This window comes from Saccostrea cucullata, unplaced genomic scaffold (assembly GCF_032062105.1).
Source record: "Saccostrea cucullata isolate Sc308-1 unplaced genomic scaffold, CSIRO_AGI_Scuc_v1 ctg1725, whole genome shotgun sequence".
In the NCBI taxonomy this organism is placed as follows: Eukaryota; Metazoa; Mollusca; class Bivalvia; order Ostreida; family Ostreidae; genus Saccostrea; species Saccostrea cuccullata.
Window position 1 is genome coordinate 278,834 of NW_026929188.1, and position 18,870 is coordinate 297,703.

General features: G+C 34.3%; 1 protein-coding gene across 2 annotated transcripts in view; it reads left to right on the forward strand.

Moving 5' to 3' along the window:
- Window positions 1-18,870, forward strand: part of LOC134280031 (mitochondrial carnitine/acylcarnitine carrier protein-like) — a 172,479-nt gene that overhangs the window by 81,248 nt on the left and 72,361 nt on the right. For both annotated transcript variants that reach the window (XM_062762462.1, XM_062762463.1), the window contains exon 4: window positions 9,021-9,111. In XM_062762462.1, the coding sequence (XP_062618446.1) occupies window positions 9,021-9,111 (91 nt within the window). The remainder of the gene's footprint in view (window positions 1-9,020; window positions 9,112-18,870) is intronic.

Here is an 18,870-nt window from a genome sequence, read left to right on the forward strand (position 1 = left end):
CAAGTTACTATGAGACATATAATGACCAAACTTACATGGATGATACATCTTAGGATGCATACTACCAGCCTTGCTTCGGGTGCTGAATCTGACCTACATTTTCCGGTTGAGTGAACAGGTTAAAGTTTTTGGTGCAGGTTTCATTTCGAAGATACTTTGAGCCCTATAATGACCAAACTTGCATGGATGGTACATCTTAGGGTGTATTCTACTAGACTTGCTTCGGATGCTGAATCTGACCTACATTTTCTGGTTGAGTGAACAGGTTAAAGTTTTTGGTGCAGGTTTCATTTCCAAGTTACTATGAGACATATAATGACCAAACTTGCATGTATGGTACATCTTAGGATGCATATTACAAGACCTGCTTCGGATGCTGAATCTGACCTACATTTTCCGGTTGAGTGAACAGGTTAAAATTTTTGGTGCAGGTTTCATTTCCAAGGTACAGTACTACGAACCCTATAACGACTAAATTGCATGGATGGTACATCTTAGGATGCACACTACCAGACTTGCTTCGGATGCTGAATCTGACCTACATTTTCTGGATGAGTAAACAGGTTAAAGTTTATGGTGCAGGATTCATTTCCAAGTAACTTTGAGCCCTATAATGACCAAACTTGCATGGATGGTACATCTAAGGGTGCATTCTACTAGGCTGGCTTCGGATGCTGAATCTGACCTACATTTTCTGGATTAGTGGAAAGGTTGATTTTTTTATACAGGTTTCATTTGCAAGTAACTTTAAGCCCTATGTTGACCAAACTTGCATGGATGATACATCTTAGGATGCACACTAATGGACTTGCTTCAGATGCTGAATTCGACATACATTTTCCAGATAATAGACCTCGTAAAAGTTATGGGTGCAAGTCTATCACCAAGAAACTATAAGGCTTATATAAACCAGTTGCACAAATGATGCATCAAGGGATGAAAACTCTCAATCTTGCTTCAGATGCTGGATTTTAATTACATTTTCATGATGAAGAACTAGTTTTTAGTTTTTATATAGGTCTATTCCAAAGTATCAAATTTGCATAAATTTTGCATTTTTGGATGTAAACTTTTTGTTGGTTAATTGTGTGACTTAATTTGCCTTACTTAAAGACAACACACGTTGAGGTGAGCTCTGTAATCTCTGATTACCTATGTTTGAGATATAAAGGAAAAACTTTCGGCCCCAGTAGGCCCTTCATTTTAGGGGCCAGCCCTTTTTGGAGATATCAGTTGGAAGATCGTGTACTTCTACACTTCTTTTGTTCTACATGTCTTAACAAAATATTTCTAGGTAAAAAGTTATCGTAGAAAAGGTGTTAAAAATTTTGAAATTTGCGATACGTCTGTTTTCGGGTCATAGCGAGCGCCGACGTGCGGCACTTCCGATAAAAATGAAATACGTTATACATATCTATAGACTTTGGTCTATCATACCTGAAAGTTTCATGTTTCTATCTTGAACCATTATTGAGAAAGTCTGGAGACAACCTGACCCTTCAAAAATCATAAAATCGACAATATCTCCAAACCGGAAGTGACGTCATCAAAACGGAAAAAAAATGCATAAGGTTCAAGTTATGTTCCATAAGTCCTGAAAGTTTCATGGAAACCCATCGAGCCGTTTTCGAGAAATCGCGTGCACAAAATCGGTAAGAAAAAAAAGAATAATAAAAGTGAAAAAGAAACCTAAGAATAACAATAAGGTCTTCCGCTGAAGACAGAAGACCTTAATAAGAAACAGTAGAAACACTAGAAGGTCTTCCGTGAAGACGGAAGACCTTAATAAGAAGCAGAGTAAAAAGAATATGTTCCCAAACTCCGTTTGGGGAACATAATAAAGGGAAAAATTCCAAGAACAGAAAAGCTATGTTCAGTCATATTGGCATGTAAGCATCCTCATGTATTGAAGATTTAAATTTGGGCCAAAATAAAATTATAGTTTGTTTGGAATTGCTGCTAACCTCATTGAAATACCCCCGCTCAAAAATTTTATTGGCAAAATATTGAAAATATTTTTATTTTATTTTATCCTCTAACATTGTTTATCACAAGTTAGTTCATTCGTCGAAATAGCTTTTAAAAGTCAGGTTTGAGCTCACATTAATTCAACAACACCGGTCAATAAAATGCTTTCTTCATAGTACTGTAGATCACTATATTTTCGCGACACGTTATTTTCGCGAGAAAGTCATTGACTCTTGATAAGTGAGACAAAATTTTCACGAATTGTGGTTATTGCTCTATATAATCTTAAGGAATACTATTATACGTGAGAATTAAATTTTCGTGAGCACACTGTCTCGCGTAATTACGCGAAAATAAAGTTCTCGCGAATAAAAAGTGATTTACAGTATTTATGATATAGCAATTATAAATGGTTATTTGACAAAATAAAAGCCGCCAAAATATCAGACCAGGTTGGATCAGTGGATGTGAAAACATTCAAGCATTGTGTTGAAGAGCAGAACTTTTATGTTCATTGATCTCCATAAAAATGAAAGGTGATCAAAAATTTAAATGGAATGATACACCGATACCTGGAAATTAAGAGCTATTGTAAACGATTGCACATTGAACTTGATAGGTTAAGTCCGTCATGTTGAAAATAAAAATGATCGTTTAAAACCCAGTTAAAAAATTACATGGATCAGAAATGTTTTATCCCAAATAATAAAGGAAAAATTTTTTTGTCAGTATATGACAAGTCTTTGAAATGTAATTTTTAAACTGATTCATGGCAAACACTCTAGAACATACCAAGCACCCACTCCTGCTTTCTACAAAACATCCCAACTATTCTGAAGAAATTTTGTGTGGTTTGCACTGTTCGCAAGGGTTTTCTAAACAAAGGGTTAAATTTCAAAGAGAAATGCTATGAAAAAAGTATTGTTTAAAAAAGGTTTTTAAAATAAAGTAGAAGTTTGGCGCTGAAATTTGACTTTAGATAAATTAGCTGATTGATATTTGAGTACATGTACCATTCTGTACATATTTTTTTTTTAATCGAACAAAAATAATATACAGGTGACTCTCGATGGCTCAAACTCGGATCTCTCGAAGTGAACCTCCGGCCCCTTTTTTTTTTTCTATATAACTAAGCAAATTTACTCCTGATCTCTCAAACTTCTATCTCTCGAAGTTCTCTCGAACCAAAATCTTGGTCCCGTTACACATATTTCATTGTATTTTACTCTCTATCTCTCGAAGTTTTGATTGCGTGTGTATACTCGCTAATCAAGCATTTATATAAAACCAACACAAATGACATTTACAAATTTATTCAAATTGCCTTCTGGTAACTTCTCAGCTATTATAAAATTGCAACAAACTATAATGAAAAAATCAAGCATAAAATTGATGCAGCCTGGACTTACCTGGAAAACAGTAAACACCTGGGGCTGGCATGGAGTGTTAATTGGGTGTTTTCATAGATGACACTACACCTGTCGCTGCATTTCATTTCCGGAAATATGCATAGCATTTCCGACATTTTTTTTTTTCATTTCCGACATTTTTTTTTTTTCATTTCCGACATTGTTTTCTTTTCATTTCCGGATTTTACCTGTGCGGCAATTCAATGTTTTCTAAGTAAAAGAAAATGGAATTTTAAGTATTTATACCAAAATATTCATAAAAATAAAATTAAAAAAAAACATCTGCACATATATGCATATATGTAGCACTAAGTCTATGTAAAAGTGTTAAATGAGCATAAAACTTTTTCACCACATTTAATGTGCACTAAATTAAATGTCAATGACAACACCATACTTATTTACAAAATTGGATTTCAATGATTTATTTATGATTTTATCCTTTAAATTTTTCATAAGTAAAGTTATCAAATCTGTTGATATAGGTATACCACACATGTATTTGAAAAATGTCGGAAATGAAAACAAATAAATGTCGGAAATGAAAACTAAAAAATGTCGGAAATGAAAAGTTGATAATTACCCAAAATTCCGGAAATGAAATGCAGCCACACCTGTGGGTCGTCCATGTGTTGATATAATTAATTGGTTATTATTGGTAAATTATAAAAGAATTCACAACTTATTTTGACTTGAAACCGAGACGACTATTTTTAGAAATATAATTTATAGACGTTCGTTTCAATAAGTTCCCATAGACTATGAACTTTTATTAGAGTCTATACATAATCCCAGTATGACAAATATTGCACAAGAAATATTCCTTTCTCAAGTACTGAATACCTAGTACCCTAAGAAAAATCTGGTGAACACTGGTGAAGGACCCGATCAAGCCGTGGAATAGCCAAACCGACAATTACTATTCGAGTTTCATGTAATCATGAAATAAGAACAAATAAATATTGAAACTGTAGGAAGTTGATATCAAGTAAATTACCTTAAAATATCTATAATAGTAAAACCTCGATGGTCGGAACTGAAAATTCCAGATTTTATTAACTTTCTATCTCTCAAACCCCTCAATCTCGAGAATTTTTCTTGCGGTCCCTTGAACTTCGAGAGATCGAGAGTCACCACTGTTCATTGAGATTTTTTGTTTTTATTATTTATCATTCAGCTTCAATTTGTAAAAAAAAAAAATCCCTCCCTCCTGGGTCTGAAAACCTCCAGGCAGCATGCAATTCCAAACAAACATTTTTTTAAAGATTGCCTTGTTCAAATCATGGCCCTCTGGAGTAGGGAGGGAAACAATGGGGAATCAAATTCAAATTATTACAAAGTAATGTATAGGAAGAAAATGTTTAAAAAGAAATCTTTTTATCAAGAACAGCAAAGTCATATATGCTGTATTGATATGAAGGCATTCTCAAATACAGTACAGGCAATGCGGATCCCGTATTTCCCGCGCCCCGTCGCGGTATAAACACAACGCGGTATTTGGCCAGGTGAGACAGGTAAACCGCGTTCCCTCCGCAGGAATTTCATCACCTATCTGTCCCCGCCGCGGTTAAATCATCGATCAATTACTGACAATTAGTATCGTAAACAAACGGGAGTTATCTCCAAGAATTGTAATTTGCGAATTTTCCCTGTAACCAAAAAATAACGACACTGTATGTTTATTAAAAGAAGTATTTTCATTTATTTTGCTATGATGAATAGAAATTAAACGAAGAAAAAATATATTTATTTTTGTTTCTAAAATTAATATCTATCAATATTTGAATTAGAATTTAAAAATTTATATAACTGGTTAATTTTTGCATTATTAAGAGTCTAACAAGAAACAAAATTAGATTAAGTTTTTTTTTAATTATTCATATTACATGTATATGTGAACTTTAATCCTGCTGAACTAAGACAGTGTGAGTTTTGATAAACGATTTCCAGCATTCATTTGAAAAAAAAGGTACAATTAATCTTTGAAAAAAATGTACATCCTCATATTGCTTATATTCTTTTCCCAAAATTTAGAACACTTAATTTAATTAATTTCCCTTTATTGTATAAATATGCAGCCATTTTTATTATAGTGTCAAATTACCAGGAAACATTCGATGGCGATAGTTTGCAGTTACATGTAATGGGCACGTGAACTTAAATTTTCTTTTTGCAAGATATCAAGAAAAAATTCTTTTCTTTTTTTTCTCATTGTTTATGTTCTTTTCCCAAATTTAGAACACTTTTCTTTAATTTATTTTTGCTGAATTATATTTTTCTCAAAGTGTCAAATTATCGGAAAACATGAATTTTATTTCGATGGCGTGAGTTTACTTAGTTTGCAGTTACATGTGAACTTTATACAAGATATCAAGCAAAACTATCGACAATTGACCTTCATATTTACATGTGTTTCTTTTGTAAACAATGTGTCTTTCTTTTTAATTTTAATATTTCTCCATTTTCATGTGCAATAAAATAAGATAGGATGTGCAGGTACGTAGATAAACTTCACAGAACAAATTAAATGTATTACACTTAAGTTTTTAATAATATTCAATGAATAAAATAATCAAATACTTTCGATTTCTTTGATAAATTCTGCTTCTTTGTGTATTAAGTATTAGCCGCGATCATTTCCTGTGTATAGGGATTAGCAGTCCCAGCGCAGGAAACGGCATGCCCTGGGGGTTTCACACCTGTCCTAGAGTACCTGGAGTAACTCTCTCTGAATGTGCACGTCGTTGTCTAGCCTTTCAACACAGTATTTGATTGTATGTTTCATTATTTCATCGATATCATTTTCAAATCAGATAACAGCCTTAATTTTAGTCAATATATTGTTGCTCTTTTTAACTGAGTGTATAAAGTAAAAAAAAAAAAAACGTTTAAAACAAACTAATAATTAAAGTATTTGAAATTAATTAAATCAAATAATGATTCATTACTATTTTATTTACGTGTCTGTTTATACCTGTACCAGTTAGTAGATTACGAGAGAGAGAGAGAGAGAGAGAGACACACACACACACACACACACACACACACACAGAGAGAGAGAGAGAGATTACAATAGCAACTTGAGGCACTGCAAGACCGTTTTTCCTCGTTTTGATCAGTATAAAAATAATTATAATTGATTTCTCAAGTCTATCGAATAAAACCAAACTAAACACGATATAATTTTAATGAAATTGCTAATGGATCAGATTTTCTTAAATTCCATAATAATCATTGCCGTGCACAGATACATGTACATTTTGCTGTCGCTGATTTTTCAGTTTATTGACTATTTGTGGATTTTGTCGAATTAATATATGAATTTAAGGAAAACACAGGAACAGTTATAGCTAAACACCCAATATTTAACGAAACTAACAGTTTGATATGATTAATGTTTCCAAGACATTTATTAATCTTATTCAAAATTGTTCGTCAGTGTTTCTTCATGATGTAAGATTACGTAATGTGAAGGTATTGCGGGTATCTCATTAAGGGTATAGACCAGTTACACAGGCACCTGAAAACTTGAACTATTTTCATGACAACTTGATGATTAAAATAAGTTTAAGAATTTCTGTGCTGTGTGTTCAAATTATTTTAGGGCCCATATTAAATGGCTGATAGAAGAGTCAGCCTTTCCGATTGGCGATACGTGAAATTTGACATGACTTTAATAATTTTCGAAAAGAGCAGAAAATATAACTACAGTAAAATACTAGCTATGAAATATTGATATTCTGAATAGAATAACTTAAACCCCCCCCCCCCAAAAAAAAAAAAATTAAAAATCATGTCGATATCTAGTTCATAGTCTTACAATATAGCACATAATAATTGAGCAACATATTCCCACATGTACACATGTTTTTTTTTTTAAAATTTTGATTGTTATTATGTATCTCTAGGTACATGTATCATCGTTTTTCATGCTTCTATTTTTAACAGATATGTGCACTGTATAAAAGGCATTTTGTAAAATGAAACCAGTGGCTGTGATAGAATCTCGCAGATAAATAAACACATATCTATATGTAACTCCAACTGCACGTGCTAATCGTGAACACTGGATTACGGTGCATATAAAAAGAAGGGATATGGCATTCTTTAAATACTAAAATTAATTCTACTTATTTAGCAATTTGAAGATCATTTGTGGTGAGATTATTGATTTTATAAATAAATATGATTTTATAAATAAATATATTCGATAAATTATACTACTGTATTTCATCCAATATGACTGTCAACAGACGCGTTTGAGAATTAATCAATTTTGAGTGACTATTGGTATATAATTTTTATAAAAGAATTTGATAAAACTTAAAAATGAATTTTAAAAAAATACATCTAATGGTATTCATAATATTAATGTGGTCGTATTCTTAAATAGCTACCCCCCCCTTTCGGCACAATTAAAAATCGACAAGACTTTACAGGTAACAACATATAAGCTGGAGAATACTGAGTAACGGTAGCTGGCCCCGCCACGGTGTAAACACGGTCTCAGGTAGCACCGCGATCAAAACCCGCGATGGTGTAACGCGGAAAGAATTAATACACCGCGGAGGGGACGCGGTCTAATACGGGATCCGCGTTGCCTTTACTGTTTTATTAAAATTAAAGCCCCCTACCCCCCCCCCCCCCCTCCCCACACACACATTTCAGTAAACTTTCAGTTCTGATCTGATATGTGCTTCATTCTAGCCGATGTGCTCATGTGATTGATATGGCCCCAGGGCCTCTTGTTAGCTCTACTGGTCAGAGACTTAAAGAGCTTATGCAATAGCAAGGTGTCCGTTGCCTGTCCATTTGTCTTTCTGTCTGTCCATCTGTCCGTCTGTCTGTAAACAATTTTTCAAAATGCTACTCCTCCTACAGTTATACAGTTTCGGTCTGATTTCAATATAACTTGGCACGCAAGTAGACTACACTAAGATACTTAATTTAGTGCATCAGTTTTTAATTTCGATGAACGATGTTGCCATGGTTGCAAAAAATAGAAACTTCTGTGAAATTCCTTTAAAAAGCTACTCCTCCATCAGTTTTTGTCTGATTTCAATACAACTTGTGTGCCAAGTAGACTACTTTAAGGAGGCTGGGGGGTCAACAGATTAATCACAAATTAACCACCAGTTTTACCTTATTTTTTTAGATACGGTATCTTAAGCTGTCAACTATCATTTGGCAAAGAAAAAAATCATATATTTTAGTTTTAAAATTTGATCATTTTTGTATATCTTTATATGGAGCTCTTCTTTTAAAGTAGATTGAAATAGTATGAAAATGGCTGCCACCCCCCAGCCCCTTTAAGATAACATATTTTTATTTATTGTTGCCATATGTTGCAAAGTCTCAAATCCAGTAGAGCTACAGTCTTATCAGAGACTTCTGGTTTCACATTGTAATAGAGCATTACAAGTGAAAATTTGGTGAATTACAGCAGTGCCAAAGTTAATCAGTTAAGCGTTTTGGCCAACGGGCCTCTTGTTTCTGATACAAATTTAACACTGGTAGGTCTTTTTTAAAGAGACAAAAAAAAAAACAAAAAAAAAAATTTACAAAAATTTTTTTGCTTATTGAGCCAAGTATAAGTAAGCATAATTTATGGTCAAACTAATGGAATAATAATTTACTTTTTAGATATCTACAGTTCTTTAAAGCTGGGATGTTGGCAGGTGTTTTCACTACAGCTATTATGACTCCAGGAGAAAGAATTAAGTGTTTATTGCAGGTAGTTCTATAAAATGTAATTAATCAACAACAAAAAAATTGGAATGACTGGGGCATATAAAGTCATGTTCATCTTCCAACCTTGTGTCCCTTCCATCACACGAGTTGTGTTTCGAGTTTTTAGCTCACCTGAGTCGAAGGCTCAAGTAAGCTTTTCTGATTACATTTTGTCCATCGTCCATCCGTCTGCCCAGCTGTCTGTCCGTCTGTAAACTTTTCACATTTTCAACTTCTTCTCAAGAACCTCTGGGCCAATTTTAACCAAACTTGGTACAAAGCATCCTTGGGTGAAGGGGAATTTAAATTGTTAGAAGTAAGGGCCAGGTCCTCTCACAAGGAGAGATAATCAAGAAAAGACAAAAATAGGGTGTGGTCATTAAAAAATCTTCTCAAGAACTACTGGGCGAGAAAAGCTGTAACTTATGTGGAAGCATCCTGGGGTAGTGTAGATTCTAAATTGAACAAATCATGGTCCCCTAGGGGTTTGGCGGGGCCACAATAGAGATTCAAAGTTTTACATAGAAATATATAGGAAAAATCTTTAAATCTTCCTCTCAAGAACCAGTGGGCCAGATAAGCTGAAACTTATGTGGAAGCATCCTTGGGTAGTGTAGATTCTAACTTGTTCAAATCCTGACCCACAGGGGTTGGATGGGGCCACAATAGGGATCAAAATTTTACATAGAAATATACTGTAAATGTATTATATTTAGCGTGTACGATATTTGGCGGAAATTGAGTTTTTAACAAGTTAGCGTAGATTTAATTTAGCGCATTTCTTATTGATCTTATTTACGTATATAAGTTCAATACATTTAACGTTGTACTTGAATTAGCGGAAGTGTCTTTCCGCCAAAAGCGCTAAAAAGAATACACAACCAAATGTAATACGTTTACAGTATGGGGAAAATCTTTAAAAATCTTCTTCTAAAGACCCAGGGGGCCAGAAAAACTGAAACTTATGTGGAAGCATCCTTGGGTAGTGTAGATTCTAAATTGTTCAGATCATGACCCCTGGGGGTTGGAGGGGGCCACAACAGGGAATCAAAGTTTTACATAGAAATATATAGGAGAAATCTGTAAAAATGTTTTTCTAAAGAACTGCTTGGCCAGAAAAGCTGAAAGTTATTGGAAGCATCCTGGGGTAGCATAGATTTAAAAATGTCCAATTTATGACCCATGGGGTACAATAGGGTCACAATAGGTATTACAAGGGGGATATCTGGTTAAGAATAGCATGGTCAAAGCTTCTCAGGTGAGCGTTGTGGCCCATGGGCCTCTTGTTCTGATCACCCGTCATCTGTCTGTCTGTAAACTTTTCACATTTTCAACTTTTTCTCAAGAACCACTGGGCAAACTTGGTACAAAGCATCCTTGGGTAAAGGGAATTAAAATTGTTTAAATAAAGGGCCAAATCCCCTTCCAAGGGGAGATTATCAAGAAAAGTAAAAAATAGGGTGGGGTCACTAAAAATTTTTTTCTCAAGAACCAGTGGGCCAGAAAAACTGAAACTTTTTGGAAGCATCCTGGGGTAGTGAAGATTCTAAATTTTTAAAATCATGACCCCCAGGTGTAGGGTGGGGCCACAATAGAGAATCTAAGTTTTACATTGAAACATATAGGGGGGGGATAAAATCTTCTTCTTGAGAAACACTGGACTAAAAAAGCAGTAACTTATGTGGAAGCATCCTTGGGTAGATGTAGATTGTAAATTGTTCAAATTAAGACTCCTGGGGGTAGGTTGGGTTTATAAAAGGTATAACAAGGGGAAAATCTGGTAAAGAATGGCATGACCAAAGTTTCTCAGGTGAGTGATGTGGCCCATGGGCCTCTTGTCAAAAGTCTACATTTGTTTAATGAAGTTTTGTATCGTTTTTTAAAAAAAACATATCTATTATGTTTTAATATAAAGTAGATCCTTCTTTAAGGTATTGTTATGTCTTACTTATTATTACACAACATCAAAATTATAAATAGAAGTTGAAATATAATTTTTTTTTTTAGAAAAATCAAGCCATATTCTGTCTTGGCTGTTTTGAATTCAGCACTATTGCTGTTGTACAGAAAATTATTTCCATTTTTAGGTCACCTGAGTCACTCAGGTGACCTATTGCTATCTTTTTTGAATTTCATGGTCCCTGTCCCCATGGGGCCTGATGGATGGGGCCAAAACCACTAAAATTAATGAAATCTTTAAAAATCTTCTTCTTTACTCCTGGACATCAAGAAGGCAAACTGTTAGCATGAATGTAATGTGCATTGAGTCCTCTACCAAAATTGTGCAATTCATGGCCCCAGGGTCAGGGGTTCTAGTGCTAGGGCAGGGCTATATAGATTATGTAGTGAAAATGCATTATTTCTTTGAAAATCTTCTTCTCTGCTCCTGGGTATTAAATAAATTAACTAAGTACATAGTTATGATGAGCAAGAGTGTCTGTTCCACAATTGTGAATTTTATGACCCCAGGGTCAGGAGTTCTGGTGTTAGGGTGGGGCTCTATTAATAATATAGTGAAAATACATTAATTCTTCAAAAATCTTCTTCTCTGCTCCTGGGTATGAAATAAACTAAGTATAAGTACATAGTTCTGATGAGCAAGAGTGCCTCTTCCAAAATTGTGAATTTTATGGCCCCAGGGTCAGGGGTTCTGGTCTTAGGACAATTCTTCAAAAATCTTCGTCTTTGCTCCTGGGTATTAAATAAACTAACGAAGTACATAGTTATGATGAGCAAGAGTGCCTCTTCCAAAATTGTGTATTTAATGACCCCTGGGTCAGGGGTTCTGGTGTTAGGGCAGGGATCTAATGATTATAGTGAAAATGCATGAATTGTTTGAAAATCTTCTCCTCTGCTCCTGGGTATTAGATAAGCAAACTAAGTATATAGTTATTATGAGCAAGAGTGCCTCTTCCAAAATTGTGAATTTTATGGCCCCAGGGTCAGGGGTTCTGGTGTTAGGACGGGGCTCTATTGATGATATAATGAAAATGCATTAATTCTTTCAAAATCTCCTCTGCTCCTGGGTGTTAAATAAACTAATTTAGTATAAAGTTATAATGCCTCAACCAAATTTGTGAATTTTATGGCCCCTGTGTCAGAAGTTTTGCCATTTGGAGGTAGGGGGGGGCTCTTTTGATTATGTAGTAAAAATACAATGCTCCTGGGTATTATGCTAATGATCCAAGTATACCAGGTATATATTTATGAGGAAGAAAGGTGCATCTAGCAAAATGGTTTATAATTTTATGCCCCCTGGGTCAGAGGTATCGGGAAGGGGGGGGGGAGAGAATACATAAAATAAATTAATGCTTTTAAATCTGCTCTTTGGTAATAATCAACCATTTATGATGAAATAAAATTTATGATAAAATTTCCAAAATTTGTCAGTGGTTCCTTTGGGGTGGGGTGCACTACTGGTTATAAAGTGGAAGTGCATTTTCTTTTTGTTACTCTGATCTACCTCTGGGTATTAAATAAATAGCATAAGCATGCCAAGTTTATAATTATGATAAGCAATGGTGCCTCTTTCAAATTTGTGAATTTCATGGCCTCTGGTTTAAAACATAAACCGAATTCAATTGCTGGAAAGTTGTTACATGATACTCAGGTGACCTATAAGGCCCATGGGCCTCTTGTTAGCTCACCTGAGCTGAAGGCTCAAGTGAGCTTTTCTGATCAAAATTTGTCCATTGTCTTTCGGTGCTGTCGAAAACTTTATACATTTTCATCTTCTTTTCAAGAACCACAGGACCAATTTCAACCAAACTTGCCACAAAGTATCCTTGGGTAAAGGGTATTGAAGTTTCTTCAAATGAAGGGCCTGATGCCTTCTTCCAAGGGGAGATAATTATGCATTAGTGAAAAATTAATGGTATCTTTAAAAAATCTTCTAAAGAACCACTGGGCCATGAATCATGAAACTCATGTGGAATTATCCTCAGGTAGTGCAAATTTAAGTTTGTTCAAATCATGACCCCATGGGGAAGGGCAGGGCCACAATGGCTGATCAAAGTTTTACATAGGAATAAATAGGAAAAAATCAGTAAAAATTTTCTTGTCAAGAACAGCAAAGCCATGGTTGGTGATAGTTATATGGAAGCATCCTCAGGTGGTACAGATTTAAGGTTGTTCAAATCACGACCCCCGGGGGTAGGGCGGGGCCACAATGGCTGAATTTTACATAGGAATATATAGGAAAAAAATCTTTAAAAATCTTCTTGTCAAGAACAGCAAAGCCATGGTTGGTCATATTTATATGCAAGCATCCCAGGTGGTGTAGATTCAAGTTAGTTCAAAATATGAGCCCTGGGGGAGGGGCAGGGCCACAATGGATGTTCAAAGTTTGACATAGGAATATATAGAAAAAAAATCTTTAAAAAGGGGAGGAGATAAGCACCTCCTTCAAATTTACCTGGTCTTAGAATCCCTGTCATTCATCTGAAATTAAGCCTGGGATTGGATAATTTAAAATGATTTGATTGACATTTACTTTTCTGTTGTTGTGTATATCTTGTGTACCTTGTCTGAAGATCCTATCGACTATCGAATTAACATTCAGGCTTTTAATGCCTACTGCATATGCCAACTGACATTATAAAGAAGCAATCAAAGCATTCTTTTTTAATTCATAAGAATATGCCATAAATATAATCAATCTATCAAATAATTAAGTAAATGATATGAAAAATCAATTGCCATATATTATGATTTTAATTTTAAAAGGGGGGATTTCATTTCACAATTACAATGAATTATTTTAATTTCAGTGTCAAAACATTAAGTTAACGTACATTTATACCTCCATAATTAACAAAATAAACCGACCTGCTTTTGCTAGTATCATGGAATTAAATAAATTTATTTTTGAAAACAAGTATGATAAAATTGTAAGATTATTCAGGAGTCAAGTGAAAATTTATATTTATTTAAAAGACAAACCTGTATGTATCAGTTTTCTCTGAAACATGGTGACGAAGTTACGGTATACATGTGATATATTATATCCATTTATAGAAGAGAAACAAGTATTAGCTTTCCAAAAAAGCTTGTCTGATGTGGTTTGCTAGAAAATTAATGGGAAAAAAATTAATTTTTGCTAAAAAATTATCATGAAGCGGAAAGAAATCAATAATTAGATATGGTATATAATTTCTTTTGTTCGATAATCTATCTTTCAAAGACCATGTGTAAACAATATTGCCATGGAAGCTTTTTTTCTTTTTAACCATGATGTTGAAGATGAATTTACCAAACACAAATTATTCGCAACAACACCTATCTTTTTCTCAATTAAAACTATACATTTTATTTTAACATTTTTTTGTGGAAGATAGGGTTTGCCCATGTAGCGGGTTAAATAAAATTACCAAAATGATATGTTATTACAAACAATGAAGTTCAAACCACATAATCTGATCAGCATAATTTTTTTTTATCAATATATTTTTTTTCAAGTACTCAAGATCAGTCGGTTTTCCAAACCATTTTATGATGACATGCCATGGTATAACTAGTCTACACCATTTTCATTAAAACTGATGTCAATTTATTTACCATTTATGAATAACTAGTACAATAGTAAAATATTTTAGTAACAGGAAAACTGTGGTGAGGCAAATCCAATATCATTTTACATAACACAGCAAGAACATTAAATTTAAGCTCCTGGTCCTAGGATCATGAAACAAACTTAGATTTTAATCAAATTTTTAATCACCTATGTAATATTCATTAGTTATGGAATTTATTTCCTAATTTGCACATAACAATTGTAACACCTCAGTGAAACAATATTGAAAAATATTTTAATTTTGGTCTCCTTGACTTCTACAACATTTTATTATAGAATAAAGATTTTGACTTAAGCTTAAGATGTTTCAAGATCCAGGGGCCTGCATTGTTCAAGTAATGTTTTATATAATAAATGACCTTTAATACTGATTTCTTTATTCAACAAACAAAATTAATTTTATCAATGGGAATCACTTGATGGGGCTTATACACTCTTGTTACTCTGAATCATCCCCAGCCTGAACCCCTGGTCATTTTTACAAGCCATGCTTTATGGCAAAATCAAGTAGAGTTTATTTCTAAAAATATTTTTAGCTCTTCTGAGCCAAAGGCTCAAAGAGCTAATGCTATGTCCATTTGTGCGGTGTGCGTAAACTTTTTAGAATATGGGCCATAACTCAGGAACCCTTTGGCCAATCAGTACCAAATTTGTCACAGGGTATCCTTGGCCCAAGGGCTACCATTTGTACTAAAATTTAGGGTTGGGACCCTTAAACAAATGGAGATAATCAGGAAAACAAAACCAAAAGTACTGGTTGCTAAAAAATCTTCTCCTCCATAACCACCAGGCAGATTTTCACCAAACTTACATACAAGGATCAGGATATGTCGAAGATTAAAATTTGCATGGGGAATTACCCTGGGGCAAAGGGCGTGGTCTCAAGGTCACTTCAAAGTTGACCTAAATTTACAATTAATAAAAACGTGTATATTTTGCTTACTATAAGGACTAGGATCATCAAATCTTGTACGTTGATGCATCTTACAACTTCACATCATGTTAACTCAAAAGTAGGTCACAATGACCTACTTTTTAAATTTTGCGGGGATTTGTTTTCAAATTGATTTGAAGGCATATTTTGGACACTTTAAGGCCTATGATCATCAAACTTTGTCAGTTGATGCATCTTGGGTCCTTGAACAATGTCAACTTAAAAGTAGGTCACCATGACCTACTTTTTAGCTCTTCTGAGCCAAATGCTCAAAGAGCTAATGTTATGGCCATTTGTGCGGTGTGCGTAAACTTTTTAGAATATGGGCCATAACTCAAGAACCCGTTGGCCAATCAGTACCAAATTTGTCATAGGGTATCCTTGGCCCAAGGGCTACCATTTATACTAAAATAAGGGTTGGGACCCTTAAACAAATGGAGATAATCAGGAAAACAAAACCAAAAGTACTGGTTGCTAAAAAAATCTTCTCCTCCATAACCACCAGGCAGAGTTTCAACAAACTTACATACAAGGATCAGGATATGTCGAAGATTAAAATTTGCACGGGAAATTACCCTGGGGCAAAGGGCGTGGTCTCAAGGTCACTTCAAAGTTGACCTAAATTTACAATTAATAAAAACGTGTATATTTTGCTTACTATAAGGACTAGGATCATCAAATCTTGTACGTTGATGCATCTTACAACTTCACATCATGTTAACTCAAAAGTAGGTCACAATGACCTACTTTTTAAATTTTGCGGGGATTTGTTTTTAAATTGATTTGAAGGCATATTTTGGACACTTTAAGGCCTATGATCATCAAACTTTGTCAGTTGATGCATCTTGGGTTCTCAAACAATGTCAACTTAAAATTAGGTCACTGTGACCTACTTTTTGAACTTTATGACTTATCTTTTTAAAAACATTAAATCCCAATATTTCAGACACTGGGAGGTTTAGAATCATCAAATCTTGTACTTTGATGCATCTTGGGACCTTAAAACATATTTATGAAAAAGTAGGTCACTGTGACCTACTTTTTAAATTTTGCCGACATTTGTTTTCAAATAGTTTAAAATGCATATTTTGATTACCTTCAGACCTAAGATCATCAAACTTGGTCAGTAGATGCATCTTGGGTCTTTGAAAAATGCCGACCAAAATGTAGGTCACTATGACCTACTTTCGACATTTTATGGCTATATTTAAGTATCTTAGGTATTTATTGGCTTAGAATCATCAAACTTTGTGAGTCGATGCATATTTGATTTTCGGAGAGTGACGACCAAAAAGTAGGTCACAGTGACCTACTTTTGACATTTTGTGGCTATAATTAATATCTCTGGTAATTATTGACCTAAAATCATCAAACTTTGTCAGTTGATGCATCTTGAGTTTTCGGAGATTGTCGATCAAAAAGTAGGTCACAGTGACCTACTTTTGACATTTCATGGCTATATTTAAGTATCTCAGGCACTTATTGGTTTAGAATCATCAAACTTTGTCAGTTGAGGCATCTTGGGTTTTCAGAGAATGTCGCCCAAAAAGTAGGTCACTGTGACCCAATTTTGAATATCTCAGGTATGCATTAGCTTAGAATAATCAAACTTTGTCAGTCTAGGCACCTTGGGTTTTTTGAGAACGTTGACCAAAAGTAGGTCACTGTGACCTATTTTTGACATTTTATGGCCATATTTAATTATATCTGGTACTTATTGGCTTAGGAATCATCAAAATTTGTCAGTTGAGGCATATTAGGGTTTCATTGAATGTCCAACAAGAAGTAGGTCATGGTGACCTACTTTTGAATTTCTCAGGTACTTATTGGCTTAGAATCATCAAATTTTGTCAGTTTAGGCATCTTGGGTTTTTGGATAATGTCGACCAAAAAGTAGGTCACCATGACCTACTTTTGACATTTGATGGCTGTATTTGATTATCTCTGGTACTAATTGGCTTAGAATCGTCAAACTTTGTCAGTTGATGCATCTTGGATTTTCAGAGAATGTTGACCAAAAAGTAGGTCATTGTGACCTACTTTTGAATATCTCAGGTATTTATTTAATTAGAATCATCAGTCTTTGTCAATTAATGTATCTTGAGTCCTCAGAAAATTTCAAACAAAAGGTAGGTCACTGTGACCTACTTATGGTATTTTATAATTATATTATAATATATTCAGTCTTAACTGGCTATATATTATCAAACTTTGTAAGTTGATGCATTTTGGGTCTTATGATACTAATAGAGTTGGAGGCTTCTAATAGAAGTGATAGATTGTACAATTTATCAGAAGAGCGATTCAAGGCCCTTGGGCCTCTTGTATTTAGATTATTTTATTTCTATTTCAACAGTTTATTCTCAAAACATCATTTCTAAGTTTAATTGTTATTTATCAAGAGACTTTTTTATGATCCACTTTCTTTTTATATGCCCGTCTTAAGACGGGAGGTAGTATGTTATATGCTTCGTGTCCGTCCGTCTGTCCGTCTGTTAGCTTTTCTCGTGTCCGGCTCATAACTTTAATACTATAAAGCCTAGAGTTATCAAACTTTGTCAGCTGATACATCTTGGGTAGAAGGTGTGTCATGCACAAAGAGTAGGTCGCTCTGACCTATAATTAAAAAGTTATAGCCAAATATGGAAAAATCCTTATCGGTCCATAACTAGAAAACTATTAGACTGAGAATCATCAAACTTGATATTGTTTAATATGATGGCATTTGGCAATGTCTAACACAACCAGTTTAGAAATCTATGAATGATGCAATATTTGTTTTAATTAATGCCTACACCACAGGAGATGGATAAACAAATATTTTAAGGAGTGGAAAAATCAAGGAAATCTTAAAATCAAGGTTGACATGTTTTTCTTGCACTTTAAACTGTTTAAGATAATTGTAATATTTTGACGGGATAATAAAGAAAAGACAAAAATAGGGTGGGGTCATTAACAAATCTTCTTCTCAAGAACCACTTGGGCCAGAAAAGCTGAAACTTATGTGGAAGCATCCTGGGGTAGTGTAGATTCTAAATTGTTCAAATCATGACCCCCGGGGGTAGGGCGGGCCCACAGTAGGAAATCAAAGTTTTACATAGAAATATGTTGAAAAAACTTTCAAAATCTTCTTCTCAAGAACCACTGGGCCAGAAAAGCTGAAACTTATGTGGAAGCATCCTTGGGGTAGTGTAGATTCTAAATTGTTAAATTCATGACCCCCGGAGGTTGGGAGGGAACACAATGGGGAATCAAAT